The sequence below is a fragment of the Dermacentor albipictus genome, chromosome 1, assembly GCF_038994185.2.
Source record: "Dermacentor albipictus isolate Rhodes 1998 colony chromosome 1, USDA_Dalb.pri_finalv2, whole genome shotgun sequence".
Classification (NCBI taxonomy): Eukaryota; Metazoa; Arthropoda; class Arachnida; order Ixodida; family Ixodidae; genus Dermacentor; species Dermacentor albipictus.
Genome location: NC_091821.1, coordinates 338421657 through 338447188, shown reverse-complemented (window position 1 = coordinate 338447188; position 25532 = coordinate 338421657). Strand labels below are relative to the sequence as shown.

The window sequence follows — 25532 nt, the reverse complement described above, 5'->3', positions numbered from 1 at the left end:
GCAAATGTAGGCACTGAACCTCATAGGTGCTATTTTGGGATTGAGGACTTTGGTAAATTTTGCCTTGAGTCATTGTGCCAGGCCCTTGTACTAATATAAATTCACTCAGTGACCGTGTCCAATGAACGATTATTTGCCTAATGCTGAAAGACCAGTGACATATTTTGCCGACCCTTAAATCAGTTTGACTTAAGCCATTTCACATCCTCAAACATGGCGCAAGAGTACTCACAATGCTACTTGCATTTCAGACGGCGTAGTCCTGATTGACCCAGACTATGTGAAGGAACGAAAGGTATTTGGACACGTGCTGGCAGCCTTCCGGTATGGCCGTGAGGACTTGGATGTGCTGGGACTGACGTTCCGCAAGGACCTGTACCTGGCCTCAGAGCAGATATACCCGCCTCTAGCAGAGACTGCAGGACGACCACTGACGCGGCTGCAGGAGCGACTACTGCGCAAGCTGGGCCCCAATGCATACCCCTTCTACTTTGAGCTACCGCCACACTGTCCTGCTTCAGTAACCCTTCAGCCCGCTCCGGGGGACACAGGCAAGCCCTGCGGAGTCGACTATGAGCTCAAGGGCTATGTTGCAGACAGCCCCGAAGACAAGCCTCACAAGCGGTGAGCAGAGCTTGCATCGACACCACACCACCGTTGCAGCAAGCATGACATAGAAATAACTGTGGCATTCTGCCTGTAATTCTAGGGGTTGATAATTAAGTGCCAGCTACAAACAATGTGAAGCACAAAAATCGCACTGTCTGTCAAAATTTGACTATATGAAGATGATACATGAACAGATTATGTGGCACAAGGGTCTTTTGTAGCTGAGGCTATATGATGCCCTGAATGCAGCATATAATATTTGGTCATGATGCCTTGCTAATCAATGCACTGCTATTCATGGATATTTGTAACTGCACTCTTAATTCTTATTATGATGATTCAGATCAATGAGCTAAACATAATTTATAGGCTCTTCCTTTTATACTAGACATAAGGAACAAAAATCGACAGATCTGTAAGGGTAGTGTACTTTTGATTGTCATTGTGAAAGAAACAGAAATTTGGCACAACGTTACTTTTGTTATCGTTGTCCTAATTCAGTAGCATGTTGGTGCAGGAACTCGGTGCGCTTGGCCATTCGCAAGATCATGTATGCACCCAGCCGGCAAGGAGAGCAACCGAGCGTGGAGGTGAGCAAGGAGTTTGTCATGTCACCCAACAAGCTGCACCTGGAGGCCTCCCTTGACAAGGAGCTCTACCATCATGGGGAGGACATTGCTGTCAATGTCCACATTGCAAACAACTCCAACCGCACTGTGAAGAAGGTCAAGGTCTCTGGTGCGTTTCACATTCATTCCCCAGCAGGCATCAGACAGTTCAACATGTGCAGTCCTATAATATACCTAAGCTACATATGCACCATGGCGCATACAGCCTTTTCCAGCATAGCATCCAAGATGTTCAGATAGTCTCGTGACTCGCTGCAGTGACTGTGGTGTTGTTTGGCTAAGCATAAGAACATGAGTTCATCTCCCAGCTGTAGTAGTTGCATTCCAATGGAAGTCCAATGTAAAGACATACATGTACCGTGATTTGGGTACACGTAAAGCAATCCCAGTTGGTCAAAGTTAACCCAGAATTCTCTGCTACGGCATCTCTCATAACCCACTTCGCAATTTTGCAATGTTAAACCCCGCGGTGCATAATTTTAGCGTCATACACATTCAGCTACATGCCTTCATAAAAAGGGTTCATTCAGGAGCGCCCTAAGCCTTCAGTGGTATACTTGCATGATAACACCCTGCATGATATCTGATTGCAGTGAAAAGAATATGCTGACAGCACCACGCTATATTCACTTTGTTCTGCCACAAGCAACACATTGAGCATGTATGTGTGAACTCCTGAGAGGTTTGATTTTCGCTACAAAGCTGCTGTTTGATGCTTCTAAAGCATATGACTTGCCCTAGCAGTTGTCAAAGGTGCAGTGTGAAGAAGAAACTTGCCCTTCAGTATGTTGCAATCAGATCCTCAAATTCGTCAATGGGAGCGAACAACATGAAGCATTCATAAGGTTTGCATATTGTTTGCCTACTTCTAGGGTAAATTGCTGAAGAATGTTCGGACCCTGCAAACCCTGTCAGTACACTTCCTTGCACACCATCTTGTGTAAAATGAAAACTTCATTGAAACCTTGGTCATCCACAAATTGCTTGCACAGATTGTTTTTCCCGAAATGCACTCTTGCACTTTTTTTAAACAATAACAATATCCCTTATCCACATTCCACCAAGAACAAGTCCGTGTCCACAATGCAGACATCATGTTCCATCAAAAGAAAAAAAAAAAATTTCCCTCAATACACATGTTAACTGTCAGCGCAGTGCAGCAAACATGAATCGGGGGTGTGGACTTAATTGCTGTGAGCTACCAACATGTGTCCTTGTGAACAGAAAGTTTGAGTGAAGGCCTTTCCAAGTAGACTAGGTGGCATCAATGTAAAATTCCCGAAGGATGAGCCTCTTGTAGCTTGGGAGCCATGTACATGCAATACAGAGAGAAGATGCATTCCATTAGTGTTTTGTAGCCTTGCAAGTCATGCAGATTGATAGAACGGCTTGAAAAGGTGCAGGTAAAAGGCTGTTGCTCTTCTTTCTGCTGCAGTGCGCCAGTTTGCGGACATCTGCCTCTTCTCAACGGCACAGTACAAGTGCACAGTGGCCGAAATCGACTCCGAGTGAGCATTTTTCTTTGTTGTTGCACAAGGAATCAGCGATGCATGTGTCTTATCATTTCATCACTATACCCATTTGTTTTTGCACTGTTCATGCCATGAAGAAAACAGCACCTTGCTATGCTGCTTTTCCCTCTGCCTTCAACAGACTAGTGCATAAAGGAATTACGGTGCTGGGCCAGTATAATGCCATGATACTATAAGTAATTAATTATATACATCTAATTCTGTTCAGTTCTTGCCATCAATTACTTCAGGCTAGTCAATTTTGATAGCATATAGGTGGGAACCAATGAGGAAGCGTGAAAAGGAATGGACTGGTACTGGAATACAATTACATTTTTCCAGCTGCGACACGTTAATGAAAGTATCCATGTGCCAATGTCCCTCTGGCATTGAAACTGCATCTAGAGCCATTCTTCCAGCTGTAAACTAAAGGTATTGATTTAAGATATGCTTGTAGATAATGCTTCTGACGTACTAAATGTACTGATTTTACAAAGTGAAAGCTTGATATGCCAGAAAGAGGCAGGTGGGAACAGCACTTTGAAAATTCTGTACCAGCTCCCAGTGACATTACAGACTGTGACAACATTGGACCATAAGTAGTGAGTATTCATAGAGAATTACGTTATTGCAAAAAAAAAAAAGTGTCAATATGGAATAAATTTTCATGGGCTGTTTCTGCATAAAAATACCCAAATGTGTTAAAAGCTGTGAAGTATTTGACCCTAAACTGATGTCATATGTGGCATAAAATTCGAAAATAAATGTCTGGCCTTTGTTTTCTTTGCTAACATGCAATAATTTTCTTCTAGACAGATACAGAAGTTTCTGAATCAGTATCTGAGAACAGTGCCTGTTATCAACTCGACATTTGTGTTTGGAAGAATATTACATTACCAGCCTAGCTGTCCAGGGCAATGACAGCCGCTTAACATTGTGCAGTTCTAGAGACACGCTCTTCTGACTATGGCATTCGCACATGGGAGCCTCGTGCACCTTTCCAATGCAGCGTGTTTCATTGTTATCAGCAAGCGCTTGCCAGAGTGTGGTTACGAAACTGCTATACACATAAGCTTTTAAAAGAAAGCTTTCTTTTCAAAGTTTGAGACAAGTTTTGATGATGCTGTGTTCAGAATGTGAAGAGGGAACGTGGAGACAAAAGGTTTTGTGGAAGGGGGAGATGTGTTCAGGCACGGCACTGAGTGATTGGTTGCATCACTTATGTCATCCCCGCCACGAAGGGTGCACACCTGCGCTCGGTCGTAGCAGAACAGACACACCTCAGTGGTGAGTGTTGCTGCGTCAGCGTGGTTGGCACATTCTGCAACACTGAGTTGGTTCCAAATGGAGTACCACATTGATCACCAACAAGTGAGGCAGCACATCGAGCTGCTTTAGCCAAAAGACAAGAGCCTTGATGATGGTGAGAGATGGCTAAGACAGTTGGACAATGAAGACTTTCAGTCACTTCAACATTTACCTTGAATAATTTCTGTATAATTTTGTGTAAAGGTGTATGCCTTTATGCTGCTGGCTTTCTATAAAGTGTTTCCTTTTCCTTGAGTGAACCCTTCTAGAGGTATTCTGTTCCCGATTCTCCCCTTTATGTGTATGACCACGTATAGGGGGGTCATATACATAAGTGGCAAAATGTACCACACAGTAATAGACATGCTCTCTTTTCCCAGGGAGGGGTGTCCAGTGAGTCCCGGCTTTACGCTTTCGAAGGTGTACTACCTGCGGCCCCTGCTTGCTAACAACAAGGACAAGCGAGGTCTGGCGCTGGATGGGCAGCTGAAGCATGAAGATACCAACCTTGCTTCATCCACCATGTGAGCTCATTTTCATTCGTTGAAATCAAAAACAGCCACAGCATCTTTTGTAAAATATTGTCCTCCCCAAGATTTGCTCTCATAAGCTTTGTGTAGGTATGTGCTCAGAAATGGCATGCACTAAACAATGTTGTATTCCATGACTGTGCCTACATGTGCGTGCATATAAAATGTTGCGGAAACTGCTAGTTCAAGATCTTGCAAACAAGCTAATTTATCACATTTACTTGTGCACAACTTTTCTGCTACCTAAAGTGCCACAAGCGGTTGCTGGTAGAATGTGGATTAAAATATTGAAGGCATGCTGCTCAGTCTGAGAAAAATAGGTACACTTGTCACATGTGCAGACAAGGAATATATGCCGTGTGTAGTTATGTGCAAGAAGAATAACAGAAACCACACATAAAATACGTAGTGAGAAATTTATACTAAAACCCTTGCCGTCCTTATTTTCCTTCCAATACTAGTTTTGCAACACATGTTTGTAGCACAATCCAAACTGGTTGCACTGAAAATTGTGTGCAGAATCACAGACCCAGCACAAAAGGAGAACCTTGGCATCATCGTGCAGTACAAGGTCAAGGTGAAGCTTTGCCTGGGGCCACTTGGAGGGTCAGTTTTTGCATTGTTTGTCTTTTCCTCTTGCTTCTAAAATTCTGCTGAAGGCTACAGAGATTTACTTGAAAGAGAGTGTGTTAGGTCAGTTTTACAAGGGAAATCTAAGTAACTTTCAAACTCTTTCATCATCATGCTAGGTCAGACAAAAATTAAACTTTGTTACATTTTCATCAGAAAGTACCATGCTTTATGACACTTGGGTTTACAATGTCAGCGTTTTGATCATTAACATATTTAGTGTATGTAGTAGAGCAAGAGCACGGTGCAGCAGATAGTCTGTGTCTCAACAAAGGAGATAACAGAGTGAGTTCACATTGCCTGTTCATCAGTGGTGCAAATGGTGGTTTTAGCAGCTGCAACATGTTGCAAGCGAGATTCCCTGCACCACAATTATAACAAATGAGGTAGTGAGCTATCGCTTGAAGCACTAAGATGCCACAAGCCATAAACAAGAAATACAGTAGAACTCCATTGATGCATTCCCATTACATACGTTTTCCCGGTGCCAACGTTCACAATCGAGAACACAAAAAATGACTCAATAGAGTTACGCTCATTTTTTACCGGTTCATGTGTTCCTGGAAAACACGATTTTTTGGCACCAACTTTCAGCACGTTGCCAAACTGGGATCATATGATACATTTTCCGGCAGTTAGATCCCATGTAAACAAGAAAATGCGCGAGGTTTGCGCGATCGAGAACAGTATATAGGTGCGTGCCGCGGCAGGTTCACCGCACTACTCGCTTGCCAATCTCAGCTTCTCGTTTTGGTACCAGAAAAGATTCTCCAGAGGCTTCGCACGTGGCATTCACAGCTATCACCGCCAATCCTATTGCAATAAGTATCTTCGTCTATCTGTTTCACAGTGTGTGGTGCCATCGGAAGCGTAGCGCATGCTTTTAACAGGCCATAACCTAAACGTGTCGCCGTTCCCTGCAATCGTATATGTTTTCCAGCTGCAAGATCCCATATCCCATGTGAATAAGAAAAGGAATGAGACGCGCGCTATCGAGAGCAGTATATAACCACTTGTCTCGCGTGAAAAGGACGGTGTGCAATTTCTTATTCTGGTACATACCAGCTAATCTCTGCACAGGTCGTCACACGCCTCATTCACAGTCGTCACTGTCAAACCTATTGCGATAAGCATATTTATCTGTTTTCCAGCATGTGGTGCGTACTGCTTACCGCACGCTTTTAGTAGGTGACAATCCAAGCGTGTCGCCGTTCCCTGCCGCAGGTGGCATGGTCTGGGCATCACACTTAGCTTCGGCGGCATTAGGCGTCACCCACCAGCGCGATTTCGTTTCGGTTTCCCGTTGCCCTCTTAAAACACCATGCAGTAGGACAACAACAAATCGCCTCTCGGGCCGCCAGAGCAACACTAGCTCAACGCACTTCGGCGTCTAGTGCTGCAATGATCCGCGCGATGCTTCTCATTGCGTAGATGTGAACAATAGTTGAGTCTGTCAAAATCTTTTAGTTAGTTTGGATCGTACGTTTGCTCAGTTGGTATGTTTTTCTCGCGGTTTTTCCGAAATGTATGAATGAGGTTCTATTGTACTTGTGCGTCACTTGTGCTTGAAGCACGAGACTGGCTGTGCTATGTCAAATGTGTAGAAAATACAACTTCTGGATTTTTGCATAAAGTCTTTTGCAAATTTTTCATTGTGTGACCCAGGGACCTGGTAGCTGAGCTGCCTTTCATCTTGATGCACCCAAAACCCGAAGAATCAAGCCCGATTCGAGTTGTCAGTGAACCCAAGGCTCCAGGCCCTGTACCACTGGACACCAACTTGATTGAGCTGGACACGTACGTTTGTTGTCTGTTCTATTTCACAGTGCAGTGTGTGAGAACAAGATACATTTGCACAGGTGGCAACTTGTAGCTGTGATAGAAACACTTTGCTAATCAAACACAGAAAGCTCCGTGAAGACACGTTTTGGTTTCCAAGCTTTTGATATCAACCCACAGATGGCCACCATAGTTACTGTAGCTGTTTTAAAAAAATTTCCTATGCAGCTTGTACTGCCAAAAAAGCAATGACATAAGTGATACTGGCAAAGGTGCCTCCTACTTTCGCAGATTCCTGAGAGGGTTCTTGATAGTATAATGCAATTACATTTCACCACTTGTAGTTCACTTTGTGCAGATGAGCCTCTCATCTTACCTTATCTACATGACCTGAGTGTAGAAAATGTGTACATTAAACACAAATTTAGAAAACACAAGAAATTTGTCATGCTCCTCATATTTGAATTGGCCATAGTGCTGTAGCAGTGCGACTATTGCCTCCAAAGCAGGCGAAGAAGGTGGACTCACGTGTAGGTAGTGCGACGTCTCGTTCTAGGGAATTCACTGGGCCAAACCTAAGCACTTTCAGCTACTTATGGCCCACCGCTCTCCTTGCTTGGACAATCCTGCAAGCTGTCGGCTTTCCGTTCGGGGGCACCTCGCTCATCACTAATACAGGCACTCTGACCGGCTCTACTAGGCACAAATTTCACTTACAAGCACAGCAATGCCTCAAGCACAACCTTCAGGATGCGTTCAGCAACCACCGCAACCCTGATGCTATTGGCATTCGAGATTTCACGCAAGCAGTAGCAGGCGAGCCTCCCAACGTTCCGTGTTCACAACTTCCATGGATGCGTGGCCTACTGAAGTTTTGCAGGAGCGGTGCTGGCTTCTGGTTTCTTCAGCTCAAGAATCACGTCCGGGTCAACAATTTGTGGAAGGCAGCGCACAGAGGTAGCCACGGTTTATTTAGGCTGGCCAGCCATGGTGCCGTGGGATCACGGGAGCGGCCACTCAAGTCGAGTGCCGAGTGTGTTCTATATTGTGCTATGTGCACGTGAGCCCACCTTCTTCTTCACCTGCTTTAAAGGTGATACTCATGCCGCTACAGTGCCTATGCACTTTTGTACAATAAATTGATGGGAGTGTAGCATGCAATTTGATGGATGCATGCAATAGCTATTTCAGTGAAAAAATGCTAACGAGTGACTTTGTTGACAGAAGCAGGAAATAGCACATTGGTAAAATGAGTAAGAGGAAAAATATGTGCTCTCAAACGAGTCAGTGTTCAAGTACTCATGGCAGAAAAGCTATGGGGATTACTCCATGATATTACATCGAGCAGCTCTGCAGTGTCAGAAAACTGCATAGCCTGATGTACAGCAGATTACCAAACAGTGGCAAGCGTAAGACATGTTTTGAATGAAATACATAATATTCAGAATCCACATGTAAGCTTCTTCGCAATGCATAATGTTGCAAGCAAAATGGCGAAAGTTCAAAAGATCCCACTTTCTCCAACGTGTTAGTTTTCTTTGCTTGCAAAGGGTTCTTTTTGAGGAAACTGGATAGGTTTCCTCTGTAATCTTGTGCTACTTTCAGATAAACACACAAAACTGTTGCCACCCTGCAGATTTCCCAATTCATTTGCTCATTGTTTTCCTGTGTCAGACCATGCTTGCAATATCCAAAATATCCTCAATGCCAGATTCACTGTTGTGCAGTTGGCTTTACTAACATTGCGCATCTAAACAAGTTTCTTGTGAATTGCAGGGATGCTGCGGCCAGCCTAGATGATGATGACATCATCTTCGAAGATTTTGCACGGCTGCGGCTCCGCGGTGAGACGGACGCCTGAGGGGACTGCAGTCTGTGCGCTCCCTAAGTGCCAAACCGTCGACGAGCTTAGCTCCCGTCCCCCACCTTGACTGGCGGCTCCACTTCCTGGTGCACCGCCTCTGCAGGGTCTGTGCAAGAAGGCAAGGCTGCGAATCGACAGTCGCCCTCCCAATGTTCCCGTCCCTCACTGTGCATCTTGTCCAAGGCAGGTCACCAAGCACCTTCAGGCAGGCAGTTCCAACAGCCGAAGGTGTTTGTGACACCTCCCATTTGTGCTCCAGCTCCCTTCAGCAGTGTCCACTTATCCGAGGCACACACCTTCCGAGTGGACTCTTGCGATCATGCAAGCTATGGACGTCCATCCATCTATGTTTTGGTGTAGAGCTTACTGCAGTGCGGCTGGAGAGGAAAAGGTGCCGCTGGATGTACCGTTAAAGTGGCTGGCTCCTCTTTGACTGGTATAATGCACGCATCTCGCATTTCACTGAAGCACTTTGGCCACATTAATATTCTTAGGCTGAAGAATTGGATAACACTCTATGCCATGCTTGAAAAAAAAAGAAACACTAGCTTTAATGTCCCGTCCTGTACACATGCGACAGTGTTCAACGTCATTCAAAGTCTTATGGCGTACGCATGCTGTGCGTGGTGTTCAGCAGCAGGCTTCCCTTCAGCTGCGCTGTGGGGAAATGTGTGGCTTGTGAATGTAAACTTCAGTCCCTTTTGCAAGTGGTCCTACGGCTGGCGGGCAAGAGCACCACCTCTGCCTGCACAGGCACTTTCATACTGTATTTTAGCGGCCATGCTCAAGCTCACACCAGGTTCATCAGGGTCCCTATCACCGGCCGCTTGAGCGAAAAACCTGTGATGGAAAGCAGTGTAGCACTGCGCGCAACAGTAGTAGGCTCATCAGCCGGCCATGTGTGGTGTCGAATGGTTTCTGAAGGCACAATCCTTGCTTGTCATGTTTTTCCAGCTGAAGACTGTGCTTCATTGTTCGTGGAAACAGTTCTGTGAGTGATGAATGAGCATTTTCCAGTCATTTCAAGCAGACGTGGGTGTCTTGACAAGAGGTCAATCAAAGAAGTCTTCAATGTCCACTTCGGGGTCAAGCAGGTGATCAGCAAGAGGACCCAGGTCAAGTTGGTCAAGCAGAAGGTTCTCGCAAGTTTCCTCCAGATCTGTATCACCAATCAGCACTGCTCCCTTGAGCCTTCCGTCATGGAGAAGCAGCTTGATGTACTCCTGGCCTGGGTTCACGCGCACAAGGGCACGGCAGTCAGCTAGGCCTTGGCCATTGAAGATACCCAGAAGGACCACCTGCAAGACCATATCGCTGAGCTAACGGCAATGCTGCTGTGAATAAATGCCCACCATGGACAACATGTTTTCCTTAGTCTTTCTTTAAGGTTTTCAAAGCCATGACTGTGCCTGTGGAACTATGCAAAAGGCAGATGCATGTCAAGGTACCCAACTTTATAACAATGTTTATGCAGTAATACATATTTACATGTATAAGGCTCCAAGTTTATTTTTCAGGAGTTACGATTGTAGTTGCCAAAAAAAAAAAAACACTGTTGCAAAATTATGACAAAGCTTGGTCTCTTATTGTGTATTGTTTCAAGAGGGACCAAAGTATGCAATTGTGGAGCAGTCTCCCTTGTCAAAAAAAAGCAAAAAGTTTATTACACTTGCACTATGAACTGAAAAATTCGTAACCTTAGAATGATAAAGCAAAATTTAGAAAGGCGGCTTCTCAGTCGTATTCTGCAAGAAATTTAACTCCAGAAAACACCGTAAAAGTAAGTCTTGCATAATGTAGAAACGACGGGTTTGGTAAGCACTGCTAAAATGACTTCGAACATTCAAAACTGAGCTTTTTCAATTTGTGCTGCATGTATGTAGCTTGCCAAAAAAAAAAAAAACGTTCTCACCCGGTATCCAAAGAAGCGTGTCACGTGAGAGAAAAGGTCGAAACGGGCATCGGCAAGGGGATCAGGCTCGACTGACCAGTGGGCTGCCATGCAGGTGCCTGCCCAGTGGCCCATCTGCCGTGCTTGTGTCCATAAGCGCCGCTGGAACCACAGCTCCGCAGGCTCCCAGCCTGCTGTACAAACGTCGCCAGCTGCATACACGCCTGCTAGTGAAGATCTCATTTGACGGTCCACCAGGATGCCTCCATCTGTGGCCACTTCCAACTGGAGTGGAATGATGGTGGATGCTTAGGAGTGCAGCTTTCTCTCCAGTTATACAACACTGCATGAACACACTTCGTTCATACAAAGTGCTTATATGTACAAAGCGATTTTTCACACCCCCCTTCGGAAGTACAGTAGAACCTCGCGATCAAGAACCGTATATAGCTGCCCGCCGCCGTGGCTTTACCGCAATACCCGCCTGCCTGTCTCACGCAAAAATGCCGGTGTGCACTCAGTTTCTTGTTTCGGTACAACAACATTCACAGCTATCGCCGCGAGTCATATTGCGTTCTTCGACTATCTGTTTCACAGCACTTTCACAGCAGTTTTTAATAGGCGACAACCGAAACATGCCACCATTCCCTGCTGCAGACTGCGATCGTATACGTCTTCCGGCCGCTACATCCGATGTGAACAAGGAAAGGCATGAGGCGCGTGCGATCGAGAACAGTATACAGCCGCCCATCTCACGTGAAGACAACAGCTTGCATTTTCTTATTCTGGTACCAGCAAGTCTCCGCTCGGGTCGTCGCACGCCACATTCACATCTATCACCACCAAACCTATTACATTAAGCATCTTTACCTATTTGTTTTGCATCGCGTGGTGCCGTTGGCAGCGCACTGTACGCTGTTAGTAGGCGACAATCCAAAGACGTCGCCGTTTCCTGCTGCAGGCGGCGCGATGTGGGCATCTCGTGCCGCAACGATCCGCGCTATGCTTCGCATTACGTAAATGTCAATAGTTTAGTCTCTCAAATTTCTTTAGTTACTTCGGATCGTACGTTTTTCCCACGGCTCTTTTTTTCCAACATGTATGAACGAGGTTGTACCGTACTAGGGTATCTGTGTGTTGGCTATTCTTAGTGATGATTCATCACCGACAACCTAGTCATGTGGCCACATCGGGTTTCCCACGCTTACTGAATTGGTGGTTGCTCTTTACCATCACAGCCATACAAACTCCCAACTGACCTCCAATGTGGAGCCAGGTAAAACACTATGTGAGAAAGAAAAATTGCGGAGTACTGGCTAAAAATAATGTCCAGGCATGTTTTATTCATGCGAGGTGAACCAAAAAGAGGAGGCACAAAATCTACACTAGGTGACTTTCATTTTATAATCATTTATCAATTTATCCACAAGCAAAAATTCGGGGCTCTGATGCAGGCTCTATTGCTGATTAATACAGAGCATGCAGCCTCGTGAGTGTCCTGGCGGCAAAACCCCTTAACCACTGTTAGTTACTGTAAAAACATGGTGGTTTATCAGAGCACTCCTTGAAGGCTGCACTAGTGTTCTTAAAATGCAGTTCCCCACCTGAGGTGCAGTGATGGTGTCTGCATTGGGTGTGACACCAGTTGCACTGACGATGAGGTCAACGCCAAAGCACTTGTCATTGGTCAAGAGCACATAGATGGGCCAGTTGGAGCCGCACTTGAAGTCGCAGCTGGCATCAGCGAGACACTTCTGTTTAAATTCGGCAGGTGTCAGCAACAGACGTACCTCACAGCTGTACTCTATGTGCACATTCTTCTGCAAAGAGGGATATTTTACAGAACCCATAAGTGTAATTCAAGCATACAGAAGCATGTGGCAAGGCGTTACCGAGGCATCTGTCACTGAGTGAGGCACTGATTTGCGATACAGCAAACGGGTCACATAATTCCGGAGGATATTACCGGGCCCCTCAACACTCAGTGGCAGTGCAGACTACGGCACTTTCACCTGACTGCACCACAGTCACAGGCACTGATAAGATGTAAGCCAGTTTCCCATTGCACAAGCTGCCCTTCGAATGGGATGGCTTTCGCCTCTCAAGTGAGGATGATTTGCACTTGCACCCACACCATCAGCCTCGCTCCTTTCGGTGTGCTGGTGCTCTGCCTCTGGGCCTCCTATGCCATAGTCAACATAGCCTTCGAAGCCAGGCCCTTCAAGTGCCATGGCGGTGTGCTGTGGCCATGCGCAAGATACTGCTAGATGAGAGACTTCTCTGCAAGATAGGCAGAGCGTCGGTGTCCAGTTGCTTAGGCACGCCACCAGTATGGTAGAACATTCCGTATGTGCAATTACTTGAGAGTACCTTGTCATGTCACTATGATTCTGGTCACTAAAGGTGATGCAGACTCTGATCGATGCGTATGAGCCAAATTAACCCCGGTGTCACATGAACTGTAGATGGTGGAAATAAAAGTATGTGTGTGCATAAGTTAGCCCTAAATTGATGCATACGATTCTGTGAGCACGGTACAGCATATAGCCGTCCTGTACAGAGGTTATGCCTTGGATCAGCAGATGTTGAAAGTAGCTGTGACCAACATTGGAAAGACACACTATCAAGGGCACTGTGGCCAACATTAAATTATATGCAGGTGAACATAATTACATTAGTTACATTTCGTTCAATACTCGCGATCATTATAACAGTACAGATTTTTTTAAAAATGGCATAAACAAAGCAGCAGTTAGGTTAGTGTGAGAGAAGCATGAACTTGTGTAGCACATAGTTGCATCCTCCTTATTGGTACTTCATTTTGTATCGCAAAGGGCCATGGGTAATCGCTCATGCCACGTCGCACCAAACTAACCCTTAAAGGGGTCCTGAACCTACCCTCGGTCTTGATAAAAAAGCATAGTCTGCAGATAGCATATGCTGCTGTGAACATCTCAACCGAATTTTGCTATTGTGCGTGGCAGAGTACGAAGTCTCCTTTTTCTCAAATGCTCTTTTCAACAGAAGCCTGCTCCTCACTGTTTCTGGATGCTTTATTTTGTAATATAGCAGGTTCCCAATCGCAAATAGCTGACATCAATCAAGAAGGGTGTTTGGATCAGTGCACTTCTTCCTACAGTTACTGCGTATATTTATTGACACAGTTTAATAAACAGGCTGAATTAAGTGAAAATGTGCTTTTCAATTTCAATATTAATTACATATTTCTGAAAGAATCTACTATCGTCTGTTCATGCTCGGCCGCGGCTGCCTGCGTATGCATCAAACTATGGCCACCCTGCTTATCAGCGTCATAGCCACCAGGTGTCACTAAATTCAAAAAATTTTGAACGCTCTACTAGCCTTGAACCATGCGAAACAGTCAGACCACATGTATGCTTGCAAGCGTGCACTCACTCCTGGCCACTCTTGCTTAGGCACATTGGCAGACTTTGCTTCGTATTAAGCTAATGGTGGCACTTCAAAATGCACGAGTTGGATGTGGCTTCTATCCGTAGGTCAAGCTGGTGCAGGACAAAGCCAGTCCACACCACGCAGCATGGCCAGACTGGAGCATTTGAGTGCACACATGCGCTCAAAGCAAATGCTGTGCATATGCACTACAGTTGCATGTAGTTGTGTCTGCTACATAGCGTAGATATCGCGGCCACCACGGCCGCCGTGGGGTGCCACGACGAGTCCACTGTGGCTCGCTGAGAACAACCTCACTCGGCGTGTAGTAGGTGCCAAAATCAAAAAGTAGTGGTGTCTATGAACGTCCAAAATCAAATTTGAACTGTACGCCACGATGACGTTCAGTAGGCGGAGCATTGTGGGCACACCGCACTCTTTCGCAGCCTTCGCAGTGCAGCCATTGAAGAAGGAGCGGAAGCACACCATAGGGAATGTCAGACTGCCAACAACTCCACTACCGACTAATGCATCGAAGTACTTTTTGCAGCAAAGTATTTCTGAAATGGTGTATTTTAACGTCAATTATATTATACGACTTTGGTAAAGTGGTTCAAGGCCTCTTTAAGCAGAGAGGACAATAGTGAGCGGGTGCTCACAGGTTCAAAATGTCGCAGCTATCGTCGAAATATGCACATATAACAGGAACAAAATAACAATATTACAGCTGAAGCCTTACAAATACAGATGGAGTGTTAGCAAGAAAAATGCACAAAACATTTGGATAAAAAATAATGTGTAGTACAACATTAGGAAAATTTTATTGTGGACTGCTCAGTTACACAATGAACTTGGGCTCAAGCAAATTTGTACAGATTTGCACACTCTGGCATTATCTTAGTTTGTGGCAGCTTGTTTACACAGGTAAGCACATGCATAGAATAAAAGCTCAGTGGTGTGCATTCTTTACAAAGATTTAGAGTGTGTTTTTGTTGGACCATTCCATCCGATCGGCTTCCTTAATAAAGAAATCTTAATTGCTGGATGGGCACCTTGTCATGTACTGCCATGTGTAAGCAGTGTAACAGATCAGCACATCCCAAGCTCTGAAAAATTAGACGTGCCTGTTACTGGCAGAGTCATGCTAAAACACTTGTAGGAAAAACTGGATTAAGATGGTCCACACTATGTTCACAAAAATGCCAATCAAAGCACACTTGCTTAAGTATGCTACAATAAATAGCCAAGCTGCTTGTGTTGTTTATATGTATGGTGAATAAATGTTATAACCATGGTGCACTAATCAGAGGTATTGTGAAACACTCAAGCTCTAACCTGAGTTCCACCTTGCAAAACACGACCTTTGGCCCAGTCTGGCCCCAAAGCACTTCCAGGAGGCAAAGAATCCTGGTTTGCTGCACAAAAAAGGGCAGATGATCTCTCTATATTTACCACAAAGTAGCTTGCCATGAAGGAACTATATAGTCCAACAAATTTTACAGGAGGTTTTAAGCTGGCACTACTACGGCTTTCAAGACAAATTACAGTGCTTGTTTTGTCAATGTATCACACATATTCTGCTAGAGCTAGGTCTTGTGGAGCACAAGTATGAAAAATAGCTTGTGCCAGTTGACTTATTGATCTATAAAAATCAAAGAGGGCTAGTGTAATTGAGTTCTGGTCTTCCTGGTCTCCCATGGTGTTAACATTTGTGATCTAACTGTTTGGAATCCATAGACTCCGCAAGGATTGATAGCACTTTCAACCTGCTCTCCAGTCTTCTACACTGCAATTACAAAGGCTGAAGAGGCTGTTCATGCATAAGGAGGGGTCATTGTGCATAATTTCTTGTTTTGCAAAGCAATGTGTACAGTCGGTGCCGAAAGTTTAAGGAATGGGGCTCCTGCAAAAAAGCAGTTTTTTTTAGTATAGTGGTGCTGGGCCGTGACATGAGACGGTTATAGTTTTTCTTCATGCACCCAGGATTTGTAGAGCTGGGGCTGTGTATTTTGGGAACTAACCGTGGCTGGGACACTTGGAGTCTCCGCAGTCGGCAGTGTCTTGCTCTGCTATGGCAGAGCTTGCAGTGCTTTCACTTTTCTCGGCACTCAGCTGTGGCAGAAAGAACTGTGCAGCTCCGGGGTCAAAGAAAGTAGCACCAATGCTTTTCTCCCGCACAACCCAAAGAACTTGGCAGCCACCCATTTCATGTCTGTAAACAGTAAAAATGCAACACAGTCTCTTCACTTCACATGTGAGAAGAGGGGACAACAGATAGCACCAGATTTCAGGCTTGATCGTGAACAGTCGATTACATAAAGCATTCTAAATACTTGGATTTGCGAGTGGCGACTATTCGATTCGAGGACCAAATCGAATAGGACAATAATCAATCAATTATTTAAAAGTTGGGATTGTTCGCACACCCTGAACAGAAACTGACAGGTGTGCACAAAGGGACAGAAACGGCAATATATATTATAGAGCAAACACAAGTAGCTTACATTTTAGGAGAGAATAAGAGAATAAGTTTAGCTGGGAAGGACACGCGGTATGTAATACAGATAACCAGTTGTCTATGGCACTAAATGCCCAGGGAAGGGAAACAATCATGGGTGGCAGAGGATAAGAGGGAATGATGGAACTAGAAATGATGCAGGCATAGTAGCAAGCATGCTAACACAGCAAAGGATGTCTCAAGATTGCTAAGCCTTCGTCCTATAGTGGCCCTAAATAGACTGATGACGATTCCGTAGACAGTGAGGACAGAAGTGCCTTTGCAATTTTTCTCCAGCCAGCCTGGCTCAGTGGCAGCATAAGGCTGTTTTGCCTTGCAAGATCTTTCACCCATATACCACCAATCTAGACCTTAGGGCCAATAATCCCATTGCTGTGTACCTCTAAATTCTGCAACCACTCTGTATCTTTTCTGCGAGCTAATTAGCTCTGTCTCGGCCCACTTCATATACCATGAACCATAAATGACCTACATGTCTCTAAAGACTGTAGCTGGCAGCAAATGAGATATGTTAGACCAGTCCATGCTCCAGTACCTGCTGATATGGCTGACTGTTAATGTTTCAAATAAACAGCCACAATTAAAGCTGACACCCGTCTTTGTTGTCGCTCTGTGCTTTCCACTGTCCTCCTTTCACTTTGCACTACTCCAACATTCAAGCAACAATATGAGCTGCTCAATCTAGTCACTACTGTATCAATTCGTGTTAAACTGTTATTTGAAAATTCAATTCACATGACAGCTGAGACATCTGGGAACACATAAAAATATTTGCTCATCTAAGGCACAACTACTGCAGTGTTTTTTTAATGTTTTCGGGGTACGATTTTGTTAAACCTAGAGTCAATTGTATTCACAGTGCTAGATTGCTCTTTTTTTTTTTTAACAAAGGCTGCCCAGAAATGTTTCCTCAATAGTTTCACTGCAGTACACAGGAAGTGTTGATAAGTGCTTTGGAATTAAAAGTGTAACTTCACTGGGGGAAACCTGAAGAGTGCCGTGCAGGTCACATGATTGACACTTCAGAAATATAATGACGACCAGTGCAGCCAGCCAGACACTGCAATAATAGATGTCAGATATAAAAAGTTGTAATTATTTTTGCCATTTTGCTACATGCAAAAAGCCGCACAATGGGTGCACCTGTGGGCATGGTTATTTGTAACAGTGCTTACACCAATTCTGTGGCAATTCCACCATTACCAATGACAGCTACAAGTCTAGCACCACCAAGTCGGTTCTGCAGCATCTGAAAAGAGAGAACAGAGCCTATGTCCGTGGTGCTACAAGCTTCAGGCTGGAGGAGGGCCTTCCAAGTTTGTGAATTCGCTGTTACCCGCACAGTCTCCGTGTCCCGAATGCCCAATACCAGTGGGTTGTCTTTGGAAATTAACTGAAAGTAGACAGGAAAACAGTCATGCATTAAGCAACAAGAGCAACCTATAAATTTTAGGAGGTCCTCAAACCGCTATACCTGAGGTCTTGCACCCATGCAAAGACAGATCATTCCGTAACTGACCACTCGGCCACTCTTGAGCAAGGCTTTCTGAAAAATACACCCGTGTTTTGCAGGAGGCTAAAATTCAAAGCAAATGGCATCAAAAACTCTACCTAAAGCATTTCTAAGTAAGAAAGAATAGCGAAAAACAGGCCAGAACAAAAATCTTGAAAGCGTGCAAATGCGAAGTTCTGAAGCCGCAGTACTCCCGACATTTAGAAGTAAGCGATTAAGTCTACCAATGTGTGTGTGTGTTTTTAGAAAATATGAGCAACAATGAAGATGTGCAATACTTGCTCGTTCACTGGCCTCCAGGGAGATGAGCACATCTTGAAGCACTTTGATGTTGCTGTACTGCTGCTCTAGGTAGTTGAAAGAGCGCTCCTCGATGTCGAAACTCTCGATGATTCTGCGAAGCTGGAGGTTGGCACAACATATACAACACATACATAACACAAACATTTTTCCAGGAACTGAGCGCTCGGCGATCAAAGGGCGCTTACATCTACTTTGGATTAAACGTTTTCTGGGGTCACTGGTTTGGTAATCCGGCCACGTACGCAGGAGATATCCCCAGGTGCAAGCACTTTTGACAAAACCACTTTAACCAATTTATAACTTACCTTTACAACGTTCGTTGCGGCTTTTACAATAGGTGACGCTGTTATGAGTAGAACTGACTCCTCAGGAGAATGAACGGCGAGCTGGAAAAGGGTGGCAGAGAACTGAACACTGTACAGCCCGTTTGGTATATGCCGCCTTGGACACAGCGAGCGAACAGCACAACACGTATATTCAACACTTGTGCACAAGCGCAAAGTGATCAACATTAAACAGCATGACGATATTTTTTTTTTAATTTTAGATGCCAGTCCGTGCATGAATTATGGGGACCATGCACTCACCTGCTCGGCGCACGACACGCCTGCAATGCCGCCACCGATCACAACAAATGTGCTTTTCAGATGCAATACTTGTCCTGTAATAACATCACTGACGTTTTTTAAAGCTTCCATATTGCTGGAGGTTTTTCTCATGAGGAACTCTTTGACTCCTTAATCTTGGTGTCACAAGAGTAATAGGTGTTGTCTAGGAATACGTGACAATAAAATGCACCAAGCGTTGAACGTAGTAGTACATAACCGAAACCGAGCACACAAGAGCATTCATGTGATTCGCATGCAGGTTTATTGGCTACGACTGGCAGCGAGCTGCGGATCCAAGTGGATTTCGTTTGTCCCCTGTTCAGTTCCCGTTTTCCCGCCTTTTTCCAGCTCGCTCTGCTGAAGGCATGGCTGAAGGCATAGAGTTTCTAATGAAGGGACACTAAGGGCAAATAATGAGCCGATGTGGACTGTACTTACAGCCAGCATTTTTTTTATCACAAAGCATTACTTAATTACTTTTGATTAGTGAAATTCTTAATTATTGCTTGAATTGCAAACATATGAATTACAAAGTTGTAGGGTACCTTAAATAACCTCCAAATCAAGCATTTCTTTAATTTAGTTTAGTTTAGTTTAGTGTGTGTCTGTATTTACACTCAGACGACTGCAAAGTAATACTTACATCCACTGAACCATCATGCATAGACTGTACCCAACGCTACAAGGATACCACTGCCCAATGTGCGGTGTACCGGACACCTTAGCGCACCTGATCCTCGAATGTCCATGGCATCTAGACAAAGACGCATTGCCTTCACCGAGATATTGTTGCAACGCCAGACAAAGCGAAGACCTCATAAAAACGTGGGAGGCCAAGCTCGTCTCCGAGGACCTGGAACAACAATGACGTCTCGTCACCAGGGCCAAGGAAGCAGCGAAGGCCAGAGGATTGCTGGAATGAGGAGACCTCCCACCGAGAGTAGAACCGGGACTTATCCCGGAATACTGTTTCCAAAATAAAAGTTTATTCCTCCTCCTTTAGTGCTGAAGTGGTCCTGGTTGTTTTTTTTTCCAAAAAGAAACAAAAGCCCGCGAAATACGAAATAGATGGGCGCTAGCACGCTGCTACTCATGCGCCTACTAGTGTTCCTGTATATGCTCCTGCAGGGAGCATATACAGGAACACTAGTGCCTACAAGCAACCATTGAAAGCTATATGGCTGCATTCTCTTATCGCCACATCATAAAAGGCTCCGCAACGCTTACCAATGCGTCAGCAGCGTGTTCTCTTGATGCCGCAACCATCACATAACATGAAGCCTTGTATCGAGCTGCCGCTCGCTGCTAGTAAAGCCGGGAGCACTTGACTAGTGGCCCGCGAGCACCTATCTATTTCGTATTTTGGATGTTTCGTACACTTTGTTTTTCCTTGGAAAAACCAACGAGGCAAAGCCGAGTACTAAACAAATGCTTGATTCGGAGGTTATTTGAAGTGTCCAACAACTTTGTAATTTATATCTTTGCAATTCAAGCAATAATTAAAAAGCTCACTAATTAAACATGATTAAGTAAGTAATACTTCGTGATGAAAAAAAATACTGGCCGTAAGCCCATACGACTACGGCTACTACGCAGTCGGTACGATTTCTCAAGAGCTCTTCGGTAGTTTAAATGTCTTGGTTAGCTAGGACACCCTGTGTGTGTGTGTGTAAATATATATATATATATATATATATATATATACATGGTTGGACCCCATCCCCTGTAGAAAAACAAAAACTTTCCGCTTATGGAGACCCCAATGCACTGTATTCCTAGGAAGCACAGGCAATGTCCTTGAATAAAGGTTTTTCTTTTTTTTTCTTTTTTTCTTCAAGAAGCAGATGATGCCATGAAGCGTGCATGAATAATCACTTGCGAATTTTGTATATTACATTTGCTGGTACATTCAACCAGCAGATGGATATTTAAAGTGTGACATCATTCAGAGTTGCTTTGTTCAGGGGCAGTATTCTTCATCATATTTTTTTAGGCATTTTATATTTATGCTGAGCTGCTCTGCATCCAGTGAAATCCAGTGCTGCATAATAACTGAGGCAGTGGAGAAGCTGGATGAAAGCATCCACGTGGTAGCCATCCAACAAAACAGTGAAATATTGAATGTGCAGTAAGATAAGGTGTTGTTTGAGCCTCATTCTTGCAACAGGGTTGGTAACTTGTCAAAATGTCGAAACTTAACTTGTCATAACTTGTCAAAACATTGGCCCCTGCTTTCAACTTGTTCTTGTTTTGCTCATCGTCTTGAATTTCCATCTCCTGCATTCTCCACGTGTTCCCAGGGTTGGTACAAAACAGTAAATCCACTAAAAGTTCAAGGACAATTCAAGGATTTCAAGGATGCCAAAGGCCAGAATTCAAGGAGGAGGAAGCAAACCTTATTCGTACACATACACTGAAAAATAGTGAATCTCCTTCTTAGCTGCAATTTCTTGCAGCTAAGCAGCTTCCGAGTTGGACATGTGCTTCAAGCTCTTCAGGTGCCAATCCAAAGTTCACTTCCCACTGTAGCGATGTATATCACCTCCCGACATGGTGGCTAGTAGTGTTCAGCTTCAGCCGAAAATACTCGTTGTGTTAGAGCAAAATGGCAGAAACTTACTAACTAGAAACTTACTTTTCTGGAGCCTAGGGCTCAAAAATAGAGCCACGATGGCTGCGATGCGAACGAACTAGCAAAACAACAAACTGCACCACTTGGTCATGTGATCAAAAATTGTCTAGCTCTACAAAGACTATGCCAATTTAAACAAGCCTGTTGTTGTGATTGCAGAAATCCCACATTAAATGGTCTAGCGGCACTCTCAAAAGAAACTATCTAGGGCCGTTTCTTGATAGACAGTCTCCATGGCAGAGCTCCTATGTGGAGTCAGTTACTTTGTATCTTCAGCAGTAACCTTCAACCTCAGCTTTCAAGGGAATCGAGAAGCGCATTTATTTTCGAGGAGTTAAAAGGTCCCTTGAATCTCATTTTCCAATTCGAGGACTTCGAGGTGTGTGAACCTTGCTGTAACCATGTCTTTGCATGCTCATTGCTCCAATGAGGCACTGCATTGAATGCTGTCATGTGAAAGTAGAAGTATCCTTGAAACTGACTGACTGAGAACATACATCTGATGCTGTGTGACAGGCCAAGCACCTTTGGACAAAAAAAGTCAAAAGAGACCCAGCAACTTTGTCCTTAACATTTGCAAATGCATTTTATATCCTGCCTAGACTTGAAGACAGTTTGAAGACATGATTGCAATTTCAAGTCTGACTGGTATGTTAGGAACATGAGAAAACAATTCTTTGTTTGTCACTGTTAGATGCCAGAAGCACCATCTCCATGTGCATGGACAAAGTAACTGTCTCTCATGTTTCATAGGGTAAAAACTGCTTTCCTTTACAACAACACAGAGATAAAGATGAGACATCACATGGTGGGTCGCCTTGCTGGCACTGCATCCCAGATTTACATGTCACTTCGCAGGACTTGAAATGCACCTCATGGTTACTTTTTCTTTTTTGTGGTGACGCAACAGCTTATATTAAATTTGTGTAAATTTTCTCGAAAGCTGGGGACAAGAACATGATTAAACCACTTTCATACAGTTCTGTATGCATCTGACATCGTATCAGGGGCGAGTGTATTACGCAATTATTTCCTAAATAATTTTGAGAAGGATTAAGTTACTAGTGTGCAATACAATGCACAAGGGGCCTCAGGGCATCGGGAGGCTCCTCCTATGCAATTTTCATGCTGGCATACCACATATACAAATACTTTCAATGACCATTGAATTTCGGTCAACGGTTGTTGTAAAACTCTATTCACTGTTATGCAAGCTTCCTTGCATCTGTTGCAAAGCTCACGCAACAGGGCCCATGGAGCGTTTCATTAATTGCTGGTTTCAAGCCATCTAAAGCACAGTGCGACAGGGATAATAACAAATGAAAATTGGACCTTTGTGTGTGACTCAAAAAATCAACTTTATTTGCTATTAATTTATAGTGCTCTCTAAATTCAACAACACAATGGCAAACTTGAAACACGTTCAAAAACTGCATATCATTGATTTTCTCTTAAGGCACAGAGCATACTGTGAGGAATGTCAATAAATAAACCTGATACGTGCTCCTTTATTCACAAGCAATGGCATGTCTTTGTTAGAGCCAAAATTGTACACACGCAAAAGAGGCAGCACTGCTATAACTTTTCAATGGGCTGTAATACTGTCATAAAATATCACAGAATTAGCAACCACATTTGCATGCCTCATGAACCATGATGTTACGCACAATCTCAACCTTCCCTTGAAGCAACAAGTACCAAACTAAACTACAAATGCCTAAAAAACATGCCAGATCTCTTTTTACTGGATGCTCAAAAGTGCCCCCAAGGTTGCTGGTTGCGGTGCCACACACTTACACAGAACAGTTTCCCTTGCGTAAGAAAACTAGCAGAGACAATGCAGCTGGTTTCACTCTGACCAGCATCTTGCAATATTCATGGTACTCCTGTGTTCAACTGAACAACAATAAATTACAAAGGCTGCAATATGGGCACGTGGCATTTGTACCTCTATAACAAACAAAATATTTGAGAAAGAAAAAGAGAAAGAGTACTCCGTTTTGTACAGTGCATCACGGCTTGCTTAAGCTTATTGCCACCACACTGCGAACACAACTTTCTGGCATGTTTACCTTTGTACACTTTGTTTTGTGCAGCACTGTCTGAAACTTCACAGAGAAAGTCAGCTCTCAACAATGGAGCAAGAAGCAAAGGTGTGTGGGAAGGTGAAACAGAAACTCAGAATCCTGGTCAGGTTGGCATTTTTAAGCACTCAGCTGACTACAACGGCCTAATATGCCCACTGCTGCTCAAAAACCACAGGTACAAGATGCATTTTGCAGGCAAGGACATAGATAGAAACAACCTTCCGACTGATTGTGTTCGAATGCAACATATGCTGCCTCATGATGACAAACAAGATGCTCACCACAGTCGGCATATTATCTGTAGCGAAAATCAGGAGCCCACCAGCCTTTCTAGAGAAATGAACATGGGTTTCTGTACACAGTAACTGCAGTTGCTAATGCAACGACTGGCTCAACCTGACTGCACATGTCAGCCTATATATTTCTTGTATTATTAGGGCATAAATATTGTGGAATTTTACACAACTAGGCTTTTACAGAATATGGGCTTTTACAGAATAGATGTCTTTACCTTGCATATTAAGAGCTTATCTAGGCACACTAGCCCCTTCTGTCGGCTTGCTTTCTCCTGACTTCCATTCACATCGGCAGTGTATTATTCATGAGGGCAAATCCACTGTAGTATTCCGACAATGTTTGCAGAACCATGAATTCTGTTCAAGCTGAGCAGCAGGAGCTGCCACTTCCATTCAAGCACTGCTACGGCTACATCAAGGTAAAAAGCAAGAATAATAGTAGTAATAATAATTGAACATATATTCAGTGATCCACTACAGATGAGTTTGGGCACTTGGAATGATAACATAAATCCATTCTAGCTTAAAACCAGGCCCAGAGAATTCAACCTCTGACCTTTAAATATTTCAAACATGGCTATCAACTAGACCGGCTTCGAAAACACGGTGAAACTTGATGGCAAGGCCAACCATGATGGCGGCACCATGGCCATAACGGCTGATGGACGATGGGCATGCATCCGGAGCGATCAAAACACAGTCTTGCAGCAATTACTCAGGACCATGGCACCTAGTGGCAGGCACGAAGCAATGTCACCATTTATAGGGCACAGCATGAGCACAGTGTCTGCAACTTCTTCAAGTTGTGTTTTGGCAGGTCGACGTCCTGAATGAGCACGGAACTGTTCTGTTGTCATGCACCCAATGATAGAAAGCAGGAGACGCCATCCAGGTGGAAGAAATGGCCAGGAATTAACAAGGGTATCAACAGGGGCACAACACTCTTCTTTTGCTTGCACGGTGCAAGCGGAATTCTGGAACTTTAGTGGTTGCTCCACGTGTCATGGCCACAGTGCAGCAGCACAAGAGCAGTAGTAGCAGTAGGAACTGAAAACTGCAGGGGTCGATTCCCCTGCTCTTTGGGAGTATGAAGAAGAACAAGAACAGTGTTCAAGGAAACAGGAAGTTGAACTCGAGCAGGAGGAACTCGATGACCTGGTTCTGTTGCATCATGTCCAAAGCCAGGTTTCGAGGCTCCTCACCTGATGACAGCAGTGTTGGCCCAAACACGATGGCCAGGTTTTGGATGTGCATGCGGTTTTTGTCGCTGTACTCTGTCACCCTGCGCCATCATTTCAATGTGCCATATATAAGAAACAGGAGAAGAAAAAATATTATAACCAGCAATGATTAATTACATCTACCATTACAGTAAAACCTTGTTAGTTTGATCCTCGTTAATTTGAAAAATGA

The 25532-nt window shown here is 44.2% G+C and overlaps 3 protein-coding genes across 10 annotated transcripts in view; 1 reads left to right on the top strand and 2 right to left on the bottom strand.

Moving 5' to 3' along the window:
• The window catches only part of krz (beta-arrestin protein kurtz), a 48475-nt gene extending 38703 nt beyond the window's left edge, over window positions 1-9772 (top strand). For both annotated transcript variants that reach the window (XM_065431721.1, XM_065431676.1), the window contains exons 4-10: window positions 252-624; window positions 1127-1347; window positions 2674-2746; window positions 4438-4581; window positions 5107-5193; window positions 6883-7014; window positions 8773-9772. In XM_065431721.1, the coding sequence (XP_065287793.1) occupies window positions 252-624; window positions 1127-1347; window positions 2674-2746; window positions 4438-4581; window positions 5107-5193; window positions 6883-7014; window positions 8773-8857 (1115 nt within the window). In that variant the 3' untranslated portion in view covers window positions 8858-9772. The remainder of the gene's footprint in view (window positions 1-251; window positions 625-1126; window positions 1348-2673; window positions 2747-4437; window positions 4582-5106; window positions 5194-6882; window positions 7015-8772) is intronic.
• Window positions 9384-20385, bottom strand: Pyroxd1 (pyridine nucleotide-disulfide oxidoreductase domain 1). Of its 2 annotated transcripts, XM_065431529.1 has the most exons (11): window positions 19084-19365; window positions 18802-18882; window positions 18472-18595; window positions 18155-18222; window positions 18017-18073; window positions 17856-17929; window positions 16184-16374; window positions 15498-15577; window positions 12356-12571; window positions 10773-11036; window positions 9384-10158 (listed from the first exon to the last, which is right to left on the bottom strand). In XM_065431529.1, exons 1-11 carry the CDS (start codon window positions 19213-19215, stop codon window positions 9913-9915), a joined length of 1533 nt encoding a protein of 510 aa, XP_065287601.1. In that variant the 5' UTR covers window positions 19216-19365; the 3' UTR covers window positions 9384-9912. The 2 variants fall into 2 exon arrangements, with proteins under 2 accessions (XP_065287601.1, XP_065287648.1); XM_065431576.1 differs by lacking the exons at window positions 18802-18882; window positions 19084-19365 and adding an exon at window positions 20332-20385.
• A 2819-nt stretch (window positions 20386-23204) lies between these two features.
• The window catches only part of LOC135901312 (rho GTPase-activating protein 15-like), a 37187-nt gene continuing 34859 nt past the window's right edge, over window positions 23205-25532 (bottom strand). For all 6 annotated transcript variants that reach the window (XM_065431148.2, XM_065431295.1, XM_065431089.1 and 3 more), the window contains one exon: window positions 23205-25401. In XM_065431148.2, coding sequence (XP_065287220.1) covers window positions 25230-25401 — 172 coding nt within the window. In that variant the 3' untranslated portion in view covers window positions 23205-25229. The remainder of the gene's footprint in view (window positions 25402-25532) is intronic.

Excerpts from the sequence above, each read along its gene's own strand:
- Pyroxd1 (XM_065431529.1), bottom strand. The coding sequence starts at position 19,215 with ATGAGAAAAACCTCCAGCAATATGGAAGCTTTAAAAAACGTCAGTGAT. Across the intron at positions 15,578-16,183 it reads CTCCAAGTGTCCCAGCCACG|CAAACCAGGATTCTTTGCCT; the intron begins GTTAGTTCCCAA and ends TTTTTTGTGCAG. Across the intron at positions 12,572-15,497 it reads TTTTGCAAGGTGGAACTCAG|AAGAATGTGCACATAGAGTA; the intron begins GTTAGAGCTTGA and ends CCCTCTTTGCAG.